At 25.8% G+C, this 16303-nt stretch overlaps 3 protein-coding genes across 3 annotated transcripts; 1 reads left to right on the top strand and 2 right to left on the bottom strand.

Annotated features, from left to right (window-relative positions):
- On the top strand, positions 1–2462 carry LOC132927420 (cathepsin B-like). Its single transcript, XM_060991940.1, has 6 exons — positions 1–220; positions 1208–1438; positions 1502–1702; positions 1771–1918; positions 1984–2094; positions 2178–2462. The coding sequence occupies exons 1-6, from the start codon at positions 101–103 to the stop codon at positions 2387–2389; spliced, it is 1023 nt and encodes a 340-aa protein (XP_060847923.1). The 5' UTR covers positions 1–100; the 3' UTR covers positions 2390–2462.
- Positions 2463–3795: 1333 nt separating this feature from the next.
- On the bottom strand, positions 3796–8273 carry LOC132927353 (cathepsin B-like). Its single transcript, XM_060991865.1, has 6 exons — positions 8066–8273; positions 7289–7516; positions 7016–7216; positions 5374–5521; positions 4287–4397; positions 3796–4202 (listed from the first exon to the last, which is right to left on the bottom strand). The coding sequence occupies exons 1-6, from the start codon at positions 8183–8185 to the stop codon at positions 3991–3993; spliced, it is 1020 nt and encodes a 339-aa protein (XP_060847848.1). The 5' UTR covers positions 8186–8273; the 3' UTR covers positions 3796–3990.
- A 2129-nt stretch (positions 8274–10402) lies between these two features.
- LOC132924524 (cathepsin B-like) lies at positions 10403–13443 on the bottom strand. The gene is made up of 6 exons (XM_060988888.1): positions 13263–13443; positions 11778–12008; positions 11514–11714; positions 11290–11440; positions 11115–11225; positions 10403–11020 (listed from the first exon to the last, which is right to left on the bottom strand). Exons 1-6 carry the CDS (start codon positions 13380–13382, stop codon positions 10713–10715), a joined length of 1122 nt encoding a protein of 373 aa, XP_060844871.1. The 5' UTR covers positions 13383–13443; the 3' UTR covers positions 10403–10712.
- Between the last annotated feature and the right edge of the window lie 2860 nt (positions 13444–16303).

The following is a 16303-nucleotide window of genomic DNA, read 5'->3' as shown; positions in this document are numbered from 1 at the left end:
ACTTATTCTACTATCGTTGTACATGCGAGTACAAACGACTAAAATAAATTGTGTATTCGATTCTGTTCAATAATAAATTTAAAGCAATAAGATTGCAACAATGGCTAGGGTATTGATGTTATTGTCTGTGATATTGATCAGTGTTTATGCGACGGAACAAGCATACTTTTTGCAAAAAGATTTCATTAGCCAAATCAATGAAAAAGCAACTACATGGAAGGTAAGTCGTAGATTGTTTGTGTAATTTTCGACAAATATATATTTTTATATGGAATTAAATACTTCATAATAGTCATAGTTTAATATCGAATAAAGTTGTGCGAGAATTAAATTATATAAATATTTAATAATTTTATTAGAATTAGAATTTGTGTCTGTATACGCGATAAGTAGTGTATAAAATGCTTCGAATTTTAATTTCGAGAGTGACTTTGGATAGCAAATTGGTTCTAGTTTAGAAAATTTAAAATTAAAAACACCCAGTGCTATTGTTTATAATCAAGAAAAACATACAAAAAAAAAATTAGGTAAAAACTAAATTCCCCATAAGAATTTTACACTAAAAACACAAAATTTAAAAAATATATAAAGACAATTATTTTTTCTAAACAGTTTTAGTTCACTTATATTTAAACGATAAACGCAACGATGTTAATTATTTTGTAATAATATATGTTATTATGAAATCTATTACCTAAACACAATGACATTTTTTATTTATTTTAAGATAATATACTAATATGCTATTAACTATTTTTACTATTTTTCGGTATTTGCAGAATGACGTTATTACATTTTGAGTTATTTAGGTTGATGAAATGTTTTAAATATGTATATATATAAATGTACTATAATAACTAAATATTAATAAATAATTATATTATAATAAATGCAATATTTTCGGAAAAAAATATATCAACCTACCGTATTACTATAATTAAATAGATGACATTATAGCCATAGATATCCAAATAAAATATCATAAAATATACTTAGTAATATAAGCTGACATACCATATGCGCTTAGAATAGTATTTTTTGTATACAATTACATATATATATTTATATATTTATAATTGAATTCAAATTTAACACACCCATCATAGTGACCCACTCAACGTCTATATATAATGTAAAACAGAGCGGTATCCACTTGCCTGACTTTTTAATAATTGTTCATACTTATCAAAACATTATACAATTTTAGGCAGGCGTGAACTTCGATCCAAATACGCCAATGGAACATTTTCTAAAACTTTTGGGATCTAAAGGAGTACAAATTCCAAATAAAATTAATCATAAAATGTACAAGACCGATGACGAAGCTTACGACAATTTATTCGGCAGAATTCCAAGGCAATTCGACGCTAGAGAAAAATGGCGACATTGTAACACGATCGGAGAAGTCCGTGACCAAGGAAATTGTGGATCGTGTTGGGTAAATTATCGATTGATCTGTGTAAAAATTTGAACATAAATTTTAAACGGATTGTTTTATTAGGCATTGGCAACGAGCTCAGCGTTTGCCGACCGATTGTGTGTGGCCACAAACGGAGATTTCAATGAATTGTTATCAGCCGAAGAAATCACTTTCTGCTGTCATACATGTGGTTTCGGATGTCATGGTGGTTATCCGATAAGGGCTTGGAAACATTTTAAGACACACGGTTTAGTAACCGGAGGAAATTACAAATCCGGAGAAGTAAACGACTTGTTCGGAGAATAGTATTTATATGAATATATTGCTAACTGTTCGCACGTTGTTTGTAGGGTTGTGAACCATACCGAGTGCCGCCTTGTCCTTATGACGAAGAAGGAAATAATACGTGTGCAGGTCGACCAATGGAATCAAATCATAGATGCACGAGAATGTGTTACGGAGATCAGGAACTCGATTACGACCAAGATCACAAATATAGTATGATTTATTTTGGAAATTGATTGCTCGTGGTTAAATGTGTTGGATTTATTTAATGTTTATAGCACGTGACTACTACCAGCTAACTTACGGCAGCATTCAAAAAGACGTAATGACTTACGGACCAATTGAAGCATCGTTTGATGTATACGACGATTTTCCCAGTTACAAGTCAGGTAAAATATAAAAAATCAGTATTCATCATTATCTACTACATTTTGCGTGTGAATTTACTTTCATTAATTTGACGGTGTTTTAGGCGTTTACGAGAGATCGGAAAATGCCTCATATTTAGGAGGACATGCTGTAAAATTGATTGGTTGGGGTGAAGAATACGGAGTACCATATTGGTTGATGATTAACTCGTGGAACGAAGATTGGGGCGACCAAGGCTTATTCAAAATTCGACGGGGCACAAACGAATGCGGAGTCGATAATTCGACAACTGCTGGAGTACCAGTCACCAACTAATAAATTATACTATTTATATGAAAATACTACAATTTTTCTTTTACATTTAAATAAAATAAAATTTACTTTATAACGTTTTGTTCTTTTCAATTTCTCACCGGATATGATATTTTACAGCAGTATAATTTTTTATAAAATATTTTACTATGCATCTCATTCCTTTTATTTACCTAGTTACCTATTCTAGATGTCCTCTTAGAAAATATTAAAAATGATAAACCTACTTTTTATTGTTCCGAGAAAGAGGATATGGTAATAATGCAAAATATTGGTCAATGATTTTTAGGTACATGAAATTCCACCAGCCAACATTACTAAGTATATTTTATGATACATTTTTTAACTTTTATTTCTATTGAAGTAATTTTAACGACAAAAATGTACAGTTTCAAAAAGATCATAATATTTGCTTAAAAATAATAATGTCAATAAAAGGCTACGTGAAGTCCTGGATATTTATCTTACCTTTAAATTTTATAATAGGTTAGTTCACTCTTATATCAAAACTAACAGCACAATGCCACAATATTGAAAATGGTGAACGAAAATTTGGTATGTCGCACGTGTGTAAGACGGAGACAACACATGCGGGTTCTCTGTCCTCTTAAATTAGTACCTACTTAATTGTTTGGATTATGAATTTATGAACATTAATTAAAACGAGTAGGTTCATCATATTTAATTCTAAATTAAAATAAGTTATACTTAATACGTCAAAATGTGCTTTTTATATTACTGTAGTTTATAATGTATTTTATTTTAAGAGTTTAAATATACGTAATAATATAATATGAACTATCCTTAAGTTAAGTTTATTTGTATCATATCAAAAACACTTCGTTAAAATTCCGTATGAAAAAGAGTTAGGTAAAAAAAAAATTCTTGTAATCACTTTACATTTAGTAGATTACAGTTGTATATTACAAATACGGTTTTGATAACGTAGCATTATAGCTACAATTATTAAGTTTTATTTAGTTGCCCCACATTTAAATAATAATGCGGTTTTTAGTATTTTTAAACAATCGATTTTGCACTTACACCTCGCCATGGGGCAAATGCAACTTTTTTTTTATTTTAGTTTTAATTTTTTAGAATATTTTTCACAATTTTGATGGTGGATTTAGATATAACACTTTCATATTATTATATTGTAATAATAATCATATTTTTACGTTAATTATTTCATAAGAAATTACCAATTTAAGTCAAACTTTTCAAAATGTTGTTGCAGTTACCCCACTCCATCTTGAAATTCTGTCGGCCAAAACTACCAAGTATAATTTATGATACAAGTACTCGTGTGTGTTTATTACTTTGTTTTTTTGTTGTTTGTGTTTAGATCGTGAATGAATTTTTAATGAATGATTAGTCGAAGGTACATCAATTTACTGAAAAAATAACGATTTAACATTTCCATCTTTACTATAATACATATAATATGTCAAAGTATAGAAAGACGTCTCAGACAACATGAAATTAACAAGGTGTAAAAAGATGTCAAATTAGTAGGTAACCGTTGAAGGTAAAAATTACAAATAAATGATTTTATTATAAAAAAAAGAAAAATGGTAGTATTCTCATATAAATAGTACAATTTATTAGTTGGTGACTGGTACTCCAGCAGTTGTCGAATTATCGACTCCGCATTCGTTTGTGCCCCGTCGAATTTTGAATAAGCCTTGGTCGCCCCAATCTTCGTTCCACGAGTTAATCATCAACCAATATGGTACTCCGTATTCTTCACCCCAACCAATCAATTTTACAGCATGTCCTCCTAAATATGAGGCATTTTCCGATTTCACGTAAATGCCTAAAAATCGTCAAATTTATGAAAGTAAATTCATACGCGCAAAATGTAGTAAATAATGATGAATACTGATTTTTTATAATTTACCTGACTTGTAACTGGGAAAATCATCATACACATCAAACGATGCTTCAATTGGTCCATAATTTATTACGTCTTTTTGGATACTTGAATAGCTAAGGTAGTAATGGTCTCTTGCTGAAATCATAATTTTAACAATTACGGGCGTATTTAACTTTATGTCATAAATTGCAAAGGTGAGCATTAACTAGTTCAAAAGTTGAAGTTAAGTTAACTTAGTTTTTTTAAGCTTGTTAGTTAGTTTATTTTTTTCTTTAATAAGTTAACTAGTTTAATTTACCGTAGAAATAACTTAGATTTTATCAGTTGATTTAAAAGTAAACCATACAGTTGAATTTGTTTTTAGGCATTTTTGGTTTTTATTGTTTTACACACAAAATCAATGTTTTCAACAAAAATTATTCAATACTACGATAATTGTAAAATGACTACAATTTCTGGTCAAGTATAATTGAAAAAATTAAAAAGAATATCATCTTAATTTATGTGAATAACTTATTGGCAAGACTGGACAAGTTAACTAATTATTTTAACTCATTCGATTATAAGTTAATACAGAAAAATGTAAGTTAAGTATTTACATTACAGTTTATTTAACGAGTTAATTTGAAAAAAAAGTAACTTATCTTATTTTAAAATAAGTTACTTTCCTTTTTTCATGTAAAATTAATTGCATGAAAGATCACAGGAAGCAATATAAACAAATAATAATTGTCGATGACTCGTCAAATTTATTGCTTAATAATTAATATGTTAAAATCATTCTGGGTTTTCTCGTTACCTAAGTTAGAAGTTACTTAAAATAAAAGTAACTCGTTAAGTAACTTAGTTAAAAGTAACTTAACTTTAACTCTTTAATTCGTTAAAGCCCAGCCTTACTTATTTGATTTTCAAAAGTAGATTAACTTTTTTAAACTGAATAGAGTTAATATATTTTTCCATATTAATTTTAAATTTAGGGAGTTAAATTCATTATTTGCTTACTACTAAATTTTAACTCAACGAATTTGTGTTCACTTATCATAACTTCAGTTAGTTATTATTTATTTTCATTACCTGCCCACCTTTGATAAATTAAAAAAAAAAATTATACTGTATCTGTGATCTTCATTAAAATCGAGATCTTGATCTCCATAACACTTCCTCTTGCATCTGTGATTCGATTCCATTGGTTGACCTGCACACGTATTATTTCCTTCTTCGTCATAAGGACAAGGTGGCACTCTGTATGGTTCACATCCCTAAAAACAGCTGTATGTTACTTGCGTCCCAAAAATAGGTATATTTTTTAAGTAGTAAATTTGACTGGTAACTTGCGTCCTTGAAACAGGGCGCAAGTTGTCTGTATAATTAATATTGATATTATCTGCGAAAATGTATTATGTAGACAGTATAGTGTCACTAAAATCGATAGTTCATCAAGTATACTGTATAATAAATAAATTAATTAATTAACCTCACTATTTGTAGGATGGGGATAGTTCGGTTTGTAGATACAAATTAACTATACCAATCGTGGTATATTATGATAATTAATTAGATACGTTATGATATATTTTATTTATAACCATTAAAGCATAAATACAACAACAAAAAATTACAGATAAAACATTTAAAATTAGAATACTTAAAAACAAATCGAAAGTTAAAAAAAAACGAAACTTCACCATTAAATTTTATAATAAACGTTTCATTTATACTATAATTGAAATGAACTATAATTATTATTGTCATGATAAAATTTAAAACATTTTTTATATTTAAATGAATGATATGATAACAATATGATTTTATGAAACTTTTATATTACAAATTAAAATAAACATCAACGTATTTTTTTATTGACATATTTATATCGATCATATTTTCTGGACGTGATTTGGTTATAAAAAATGTATACTGGGACGCAAATAGGCTATGACCCTTTTTGAATCTTTTTTTGCAGGACGCAAGTCACCTACTGATAATAATTTCGGACGCAAGTAGCATGCACCGCTCAAAACAACTGACGAGCGATTAATTAAAATATATAATATACGGAGTGTCACACAGAGATCTGACAAATGAAATAACTTTTGTTCTATAATCAATTTTAAAAAAAAATTCTTTTAAATATAATTCATAGTCACTTGCGCTACATTTTTAGTATACATTTTTTATTTTTTATTACTGAAAATAAAAAACTAAAAATTTGATAAAAAAATTTCCAAAATATTCAAAAATAGCCAATTTGTGAATCTAATTAAAAAAAAATTTATATGGTAAAAACATTTATTTAAGTCCAGTGGCTGATTTTTTACAATTTTTTTAAATATCAATTTTTTTGTTAAATAAATTATGATCTATTTTATGTAAAACTATAAAAAAAATAGTTAGATTTTAACATGCACCTATTTAAAAATGTTTATACAAAATATTTTTTGAAATTATAATGTTTCTAACATAAACTAGATCGTAATTTACCTAACAAGAATATTGATATTTAAAAAATTTGTAAAAAATCAGCTACCGGACTTAAATAAATGTTTTTACCATCTAAATTTTAAAAAAATCAGATTTACAAATTGTAAAAAAAAAAAATACTAAAAATGTAGTGCAAGTGCCTATGACTTATATTTAAAAAAATGTTTATAAAAATATTGATTAGAACAAAAGTAATTTCATTATTTCATTTGACAGATCTCCGTGGGACACCCCTATACATAGAAACACGTTTACCAAATAGTCATACATACCTCTTCGGATTTATATTCTCCTCCAGTTACTAGACCGTGTTTTTTAAAACGTTTCCAAGCTCTTATCGGATAGCCACCGTGACATCCGTTACCGCATAAATAACAGCAGAAAGTGATTTCTTCGGCGGATAACAGTTGATTGAAATCTCCATTTGTAGCTATACATAAACGGTCAGCGAATGCTGAGCTCGTTGCCAATGCCTAATAAAACAACTCATTTAAAATAAACCTATAACTTAAACATGGGCTCGTAAAAATTTTTATTTAATATACCCAACATGATCCACAATTTCCTTGGTCTCTGACTTCTCCGATTGTTTTGCAACGTATCCATTGCTTTCTCGCGTCAAATTTTATGGGAATTTCCACATACGAGCTGTAAGCGTCATCCTCGGTCTTGTACATATTATAATTAACTTTGTTTGGAATTTGTACTCCTTTAGATCCCAAAAGTCTTAATATGTGTTCTTTTGGTGTACTCGGGTCAAAATTAACACCGGCCTAATTTATTAAATGTGTTTAAGCAATTCAATTTAACTCATTAAATATTGATTTTAAGAATATTATATGATTCCGAGAAAATCTGAGAAATATGTCTAATAATAAATATATTTTAAATATTTCCTAAATGTTAATTATTTCTTATATATTTATATTACTTATTTTTTTTATATTTCTTACTTCTTATAATTACTATATACATCTAAGTAAATGACTTCGAGCAATATAAAAATAATATTTTACATAATATATAATCGTGCTTACAAGTTTAAGGTTAATTCTAATATTTAATATTTTGTGCGCAAACGATTTCTGAGTTTCATATAGAAATTAATTTACTTAAACTATTTGCAACCCTAATTTTATATACACTACCCAGTTGTTTTAAAATATAAAATTACTAAATATATTTCAAAAAATGTATTTAATTTATTAATGTAGTTTATATTATATTTTTATTACTATAAAAAGGTATATAATATACCTATACAAACTATAATAATTAAGTATGCCATAGTTCTACGAAAATAAACATGTTTTATTAATTACCTTCCATGTTGTTGCCTTTTCGTTGATTTTGTTAATAAAATCTTTTTCCAAAAAATATGCTTGTTCTGTCACATAGATACTGATTAAAATAATAGACAGTAAAGGTATTATCCAAACCATTATTAAAATTGTATTTTCTAAATTTATAACAAAAATAAAATAAAGTATTCACTGTATTGCAGCCTGTGAGTACAACAATAATACAACAAGTTTCATTATTCAAATATTGTACTACATTTATATACATTCCATACCCTCGAAATTATGTTATTAAGTATTTCTCAGAAAAAACTTTTATAAAATTGTCAAGTGTTTGTATACTAAATAATATAAATAATCTATTCAATTGAGAATTCCATAATCATTCTATAATACACTGAAATTATTAAAAATATTAAATTCCCATGAGTAAATCCCACTTGAAAATGTACGTATAAGTACAACTATTTTTTTTATCAAGTTTATATTAAGTTTTGATAGCGTCTCGGTTACTTGTCTCAATGTTATTATCAATTGAAAAGTTATATCAAAACCAGAAGTCAACTCTTCGCATTGGAGGACTATTTAAGTACTTATCGATAGTAATAATATTTTACAAAAATAAAACAGTTTAAATGCATTTGTGTATGTTCGCGGAGTGCTATATTTACAGTATTTATAACCTATATTTTATTATATAAGCAAATTTATTATTAGTATTATGTTTTTCGAACGATTCGACCAATATAGGGCCAAGGGTAGGTCAATTGGGACATTAGTCCTAGGCCACGCGCAAATTTTTTGATTCCGCGCTTACATCGTGAAAACTAGGTATCAGGAAATATAGTAATATAAAAATTGGTTTACTAGGACAAAATTCTTGAGACAAGATTTCACTTAAACTATTCTTATAGATGTCTAAAAATATAAACAATGAAAAATAATGATATAATTAAAATACGTAGGAAGTCACTGACGTCACAGTATATTTTTATAAGCATTTAAAGTTTGAATTCTTACAACATTTTTAAAAATCACGAAAATTTGAAAATAATTTTTCAGTTGAAAATGTATTAAATGTATAATTTTTACAGCTAAGACTTGAACATTTAATAAAAAGTTGTGTAGTTCATAATTAAACCAACAACTTTAAAAATATAAAAGCATAATTTATTTTTAGTCATTATAAGTTTAAATTCGGACAAAATTATATAATTGAATTGTGAATAACAATATTCATTATTTTATTATAAATATAAATAATATGATTCATGGGGACATAAAACTTTTACGTATTTTATATTCACAATTACACATCAAATATTTTCTACAAAAATCAATTTGACCTACTGTAGTATACTAGTACGTAATAAAATAAATTACTTTACTAAAAATCAATATTAAAAAATATATTATAAAATATACTAATATTAACTTAACTTCTTAAAATAAAAATTTAATTCGTTACTTTCATGTTAATTAAAAATCAATTTACTTAAATAAGTAGTCAAATATTAACAAAAAGCCAAATGTAACTAGTCAGTTAAAAAATTAAAATTACATTAAATTTTTTAATTAATTTTAACCTTTTAACTATTTAATGCTAACCTTGATTTTTACATTTTACTATTCGATATATAAAAAAAAAATGTCATATGTAAACAATACAATATTAAATAAGAATACATTTTCTTACTCTATAACTACTAATTAACTAGAGCACATAGAACATAATATGCTTAGAAACGGATACCATTTAAAATATCATTATTATAATATTCACTAATAATATTTTATTTCTATAATTAACATAGCTCGACCGTAGCAATAACCATCAAAATACTATGCGAGTATACCTATAAAGGTTTCTAATAATATTTATAGGTAGTATAAATATATTATAAACTGTACATTAATTAATTGGAAAGTCAGTAATTTCTATATGAATGCATTTTATTTTATGAAGTGTTATGTTATGACTCATTTTTATTATTAATTATAAAAAAAATAAAAAGTTAATAAAAAGTAACAATTTAAATTTTCTTTTAATTTAAAGTTTAATAAAATCGGTAAATAATTTATATGATTATTATTTATTACATATATGTGTACACATTAAAATATTTTCTTTTTATAGACTTATTTAAAATGCTAAAACCCAAGAAAGTGGACTAAAAAAACTTAATAGGGAGCTAAGCCAACTAGCAACCACTAAATAATATGTAGAAACTAGAAACATTTCGATAAAAATAAAAAACACATTATTATGAACGCTATGATACTATTATAGAATGCAATTGAATTAGTTCAATTTTCATTTATCGTGTTAATAATAATATGGAACAAGTTTTTATATTTTAAATTAAAATAATATTTATTATTTATGCGTTCAACAAATATTTGGTGGATATACATAACTGTACCTTCAAGTTGTAATATATAAAATCAGCGAATACATTTTAACAAAATTTCAATCAGACGGAGGTGCATATTGCATATATAAATCATTTTTCTCTGATCTATAAAATATGGGTACCTACAACAGTATATTATATTTTCTTATTTAATAAAATCAATAATAACAAACTATATAAATAAAATTACATTTATCAAAAACACTTACACGTGTAGACCAATATTTAATAAAAATTATGTTGTTGTTAAAATCTCACGTCTCCTGAGAAATCAATAATATAGCATTAAATAATAAAATTAATTTTATTTCATCATTAATGACAATATTATGACAATTATTATTATAATAGCTAGCTACTGTAGGAACACCACCAGATGTCGAATTATCGATATCACATTCGTTTGTGCCTCGTTGAACTTTGAAAAGACCATTGTCGCCCCATTGTATATTCCACGAGTTAACCAGCAACCAATACGGGACTCCGTTTTCATCACCCCAACCAATCAATTTTACGGAATGTCTTCCCAAGAACGAAGCATTTTCCGATCTAACGTAAACACCTTAAAACATGATGTTTTAGTTAAAAGTAATATTATTATTATCATAAAGAAAACTAGGTACATAAAAAATGTACTCAATTTTTGGCTGGTTTACCTGATTTGTAACTGATGAAATCGTCGTACACATCAAACGATGCTTCAATTGGTCCGTAAGTCATTACGTCTTTTTGAATGCTGCCGTAAGTTAGGTAGTAGAAGTCACGTGCTATAATCACGATTTAATAAATCTAACACATTTTACTACGAGCAATCAATTGTCAAAATCATACTGTATCTGTGATCTTGGTCGAAATCGAGGTCTAGATTTCCATCACACTTTTCCGTGCAATTATCATTTAATTCGATTGGTGGTCGACCTGTGCACGTATGATTTCCTTGTCCGACATAAGGACAAGGTGGCACTCTGTATGGTTTACAACCCTAATACAAACGACATGCGAACATGTTAATCGAAATGTTCATGGTAATACTATTCTCCGAACAAGTCGTTTACCTCTCCGGATTTGTAATTTCCTCCGGTAACTAAACCGTGTGTCTTAAAACGTTTCCAAGCTCTTATCGGATAACCACCGTTACATCCGTTACCACACGAATGACAGCAGAAAGTGATTTCTTCGGCTGATAACAATTCATTGAAATCTCCGTTTGTGGCCACACACAATCGGTCGGCAAACGCTGAGCTCGTTGCCAATGCCTAATAAAACAATCCGTTTAAAATTTATGTTCAAATTTTTACACAGATCAATCGATAATTTACCCAACACGATCCACAATTTCCTTGGTCACGGACTTCTCCGATCGTGTTACAATGTCGCCATTTTTCTCTAGCGTCGAATTGCCTTGGTATTCTGTTGGATAATTTTTTGTAACCTTTGTCATCCGTTTTGTACATTTTATGACTAACTTTGTTTGGAATTCGCACTCCTTTAGATCCCAAAAGTTTTAGGAAATGTTCCTTTGGCGTACTTGGGTTGAAGTTCACACCGGCCTTCATTATAAAAATATTTAATAATTTTTTATTAAATAAATATCATTAAAAATGTAATATGTAAATATTTTATTATTACTACTAAAAATTGTTTCAAGTGTTTTATTAAATATAGGTATGTATATATTATTATCATTTATATATTAAATAAAATTAACACATTTTCATTAAGTTATTTTTAAATATTTGAGTTTAGAAAGAAGATGAAGATATTTTGTCAATTAAACCTAAAGAGTGTCTCAAATATCATATTACTAAATAAATTTGATAATTATCTTAAATATTATTCCTACATTAAAAAACATTAAATTCATTATTAATAGTTTATGACTGATGCGATGATTGTTATGAAATATTTCTTTGTATAATAACTAAAGACCGAATTTTGCATATAATGCATGTTTATATTTTTATAAACAATTACATGCAATAAATGTATTTACATCAATCACACCTAAATAAATAATATTAAAAATTGTTATTTTGTATATTTTTGCATATTTTGAGTACAAGTGCATATTTTCCATAAAAACGCATGGTTTTGCATATTACGTATACGTTTAAATGTTTTAATTTAGTTTTATAATTTTATATACAATTATTATCTATATATTTGGTCCACAACTCAAAAATTGAAAATATTTTTAAAAATAAAATATTACGTTTCCGTAGATCATTATTACTTATTAGTTGGTAGGTAATAACGAATATTTTTATCTTATCTATTTCGTCTATCATTATCGACTTATTGTCATTTGTCAATACTACAGAACACGAATTGATAGACTGACGACTGTTGTTCGAAGTGTAAATATTTCGGCAATAGTCAACGTATTATAAAAACGTGTTCATTTTATGTAACATTGTGTGTGTTAGTTACTTTACAATACCTAAGTGTCCAAGTTCAAAATTACCATCACTTAGAAAATAGATTCACATATTATTGTTACTTACTGTTTTTTCAATAACGAATAAATTGTCTATTTTTTCATTACAATCATAAAATATATTGTATATTATATAATATTTTAGTTTATTCTTTTCCATCATTAATGTTTTCATTTTTTAATTGTACAATAAATAAATACCTAACTGTAATAATCAAAAATTATTTTGCATATTTTGTGTTTTTATGTGCATATTTTAAAATTTTAAATGCACATAACTCTGGTTTTTAATAATAACTTATTAGTATATTAGCATAATATTAAGCATGGCTTTTCTTGATGCAAATATAAATAATATATGGCTTACCTTCCATGTAGTTGCTTGTTCGTTGATTTTAGTAATGAAATTGTCTTGCAAAAAGTATGCTTGTTCCGTTATATAAATGCTGATTAATATCGCACATAATGACATTAACATCCTTACCATTGTTATAATTTTGTTACTTAACTTTGTTATTTAATATAATTTACTAAGAAGTCCACCGGCCGTTGCCGTTTGTACAATAGTAGTAGAATAAGTTTTAATTTTAATCTATTAATACAAATATTAAGATACTCAAATTAAATACTTGATTCAAGTATTTCTCAGAGAATGCTACTAATTGTATTCTAGTGTTTTCATTATAACAATAATTAATTTGTCATAATTATTAGGTATACCGTATGTCCGCGGAAACAAGGTACACTTTATTACTCATTACTAGAGCTAGGATTTTAATGACCTAAAAAATACACAAAAATGCACTAAAAAAAATGCAAAAATGACCTAAAAACTCTAAAAAATGACCAAAAAATGTACTTAGATGAGTGAAAAAATTTATTTTTAAAATATTAATTAATAATTATGATTTATGAATATAAATTATTTAAAAATATATACAACGTAATGAGTCATTACGTTGTATATATTTTTCAATACTGTTTGCGGGAAGTTATACTAAACTAATAGATCATAAATTCCTATGACTTTTATTGCAATATAATGCAATTTTTTAACTTATGTATTTTGCGCATGTACAAGACATCTTCATTTTTTTAATGGCAACACCCATTTTTTAATTAATCAATTTTTTTTCAAGCAATTTTGATCTATCAACTTTTATCTAAACCTTTTAAACCCTAAATTGACGAAATTAAATCTAGATATAATTTTAAAAAAAATTTGTTAAATTAAATTTTTGTTTTTTAGTTGTAAGTACGTATTTTGTCATTCTAATCATTATACATTTATTATAAGAGTAATAAATTATTTACTATTTATAAATTTATAATATAATTTAATATTTGAGAATAAAATTGTAAATCAAAATGTGTATTATTGTTAAAAAAAAATTTAAATTTAGAATTTTTTTTTTTTGAAAATACTTATTTTATAATGGCGTTTAATAATAAAATAAAATAATATTTCATAAAATAGTAAATAATTTATTATTTTAATAATTAATATATACTGTATCATAATATGTGTTTAGAACGAAAAAATACGTACAACTAAAATAAAAATTACAATAAAAATATTTGTATTAGTTATTGTCACAGGTGGCGTTTGCATAAACAAACATTAAATATTTAAAGAATCAATAGTGAGCTAATAATCCCTTAAACTTGATTGAGGGAACTATGATTAGACGATTAAATTGTAGGGAATAATTAAATTAAAAATTACTTTTTTTTATTAATACAGCATGTGTAGTATACGTATACAGCTAGGTTAATTCATTAATCGTTGAACACTCATTGTTTTAAAAGTATTAATGTTTTGAAAATAATTTTTTTACATAATTTCCAGTCAAAATAAAAAAACATTTAAAAAAAAAAATATTTAATTATTTTTAATATTTTTTATCGTTTTAATTTTTTAAGTTATAAACTGACAATTTTATAATCTATAGCAAAATATATATTAGATTATTTTGATACATAAAAATCATATTTTCAAATGATTTTTCAAGATTATTATTTTATTATTAACACGTTAAAATATAACTGTTCCGTAGGAAGTAGATATACACAAATGTAATTTGCAAGTTTCTTTATGTCACGAAATACAAATACAAATACATCTGATTTCAAAAACTTATGTCTTTTTAGTTTTTAGGTTTAGAGTAGCATAATATGATACCTATTTTAAATAAAAGAAAATTATTTCAAATTTATGTAATGGTATCAATAAATATTCTACGTGGCTTCACTTAGTCACACAAATAACATCTAGTCGGAACTCTAATTCATTTCATACACCATATCATTAGTAATTGACTGCTCTAATTTTTAGTTTCTCTTTGTTCAATGATAATAGTGATATATATATTTATTATTTAACATATCCTCAGAATACGTATAGTTTCATGGCGTAAGATCAGATAACCCAAGAAGCTAGGTGCAAAGGATCTGGCAATTACCTGGTGATTGATTTTGAATAATTCTAAACTTTTGAGAATTCATTGAGTCGGAGACTTCATAAACAAACCCTCTTACTTCAAACTACAAAAGATAAATAAATTTGATATTAAACGATTAAGTAACTAGGTAAATAAAATAACGTTGATAAAAAGACTTAAAAGATTAGACAAATATTTTATAATAAATTATTATGTTATTGTAAAATATTACGTCCGCGGTAAGAAATCAATAAGAACACTGTTAAGTAGTAAAATAATTTTTTTTAAATAAATCCTTATTATGTTAAAATATATGTAGATTAAAATAGTCTACTATTAAATAGAACCACCTTAAAAATAGTGAAACAGACAATGTTTGTATTTGTATAAAGACCTGTAAATAAAACACATCAAATAATTGTTTTAATTTATTTTTGTACTAAACAAAATTGAATAAATATTCAGCTTTTCTTGAAGCTCAATAAAGTATTTAAGCAAAAAATAAATGAAATAAAATTAGCATTTTAAAATCAATTAATATCTCGTTTTGCTCAGAATCCAAAATATAAAACTAAAACACACGTTAGAATCGTATAAAATAAAATTGGTAATAATAAATTCATTATTTAGTCATAATATTATATGTTTAGTACCATCTACGTAATATTTATAAATTATAACTATGGTAAGTTTTAGAGCACATATATACCATTAAACATCGATAACAATTTTATTAAAATAATCTGACGATCGTGCATTAAATTTCGATATTTTAATAATTTGCTATGAAATATATATTTACAGTAGGTAATTGATATAAAAAGCAATCCAGTGTGCCACCTCGTCTATTATATATGCAACTTTAACTTTGACGATTTTATTATTAATAATAAAAGCATTGAACATTTTTTGAATAAAATACTACGTGATAAAAAAGTATTTTCGATTTTCAAAAAAAAAAAACAAA

The sequence above is a fragment of the Rhopalosiphum padi genome, chromosome 3, assembly GCF_020882245.1.
Source record: "Rhopalosiphum padi isolate XX-2018 chromosome 3, ASM2088224v1, whole genome shotgun sequence".
NCBI lineage: Eukaryota > Metazoa > Arthropoda > Insecta > Hemiptera > Aphididae > Rhopalosiphum > Rhopalosiphum padi.
The sequence above is the reverse complement of the archived record's forward strand: the minus strand, read 5'-3'. Positions and strand labels throughout refer to the sequence as shown.

What these genes read in the sequence shown, in the direction of transcription:
- LOC132927420 (XM_060991940.1), top strand. Translation starts at nt 101, where the DNA reads ATGGCTAGGGTATTGATGTTATTGTCTGTGATATTGATCAGTGTTTAT. An exon ending in AAAAAGCAACTACATGGAAG is followed by an intron (nt 221 to 1,207) that starts GTAAGTCGTAGA and finishes ATACAATTTTAG; the next exon opens with GCAGGCGTGAACTTCGATCC. An exon ending in GAAATTGTGGATCGTGTTGG is followed by an intron (nt 1,439 to 1,501) that starts GTAAATTATCGA and finishes TTGTTTTATTAG; the next exon opens with GCATTGGCAACGAGCTCAGC.
- LOC132927353 (XM_060991865.1), bottom strand. Translation starts at nt 8,185, where the DNA reads ATGGTTTGGATAATACCTTTACTGTCTATTATTTTAATCAGTATCTAT. An exon ending in AAAAGGCAACAACATGGAAG is followed by an intron (nt 7,517 to 8,065) that starts GTAATTAATAAA and finishes TTAATAAATTAG; the next exon opens with GCCGGTGTTAATTTTGACCC. An exon ending in TAATGAAGATCACAGATACA is followed by an intron (nt 4,398 to 5,373) that starts GTATAATTTTTT and finishes TTATGATTTCAG; the next exon opens with CAAGAGACCATTACTACCTT.
- LOC132924524 (XM_060988888.1), bottom strand. Translation starts at nt 13,382, where the DNA reads ATGGTAAGGATGTTAATGTCATTATGTGCGATATTAATCAGCATTTAT. An exon ending in GAAATTGTGGATCGTGTTGG is followed by an intron (nt 11,715 to 11,777) that starts GTAAATTATCGA and finishes TTGTTTTATTAG; the next exon opens with GCATTGGCAACGAGCTCAGC. An exon ending in TTTCATCAGTTACAAATCAG is followed by an intron (nt 11,021 to 11,114) that starts GTAAACCAGCCA and finishes TCATGTTTTAAG; the next exon opens with GTGTTTACGTTAGATCGGAA.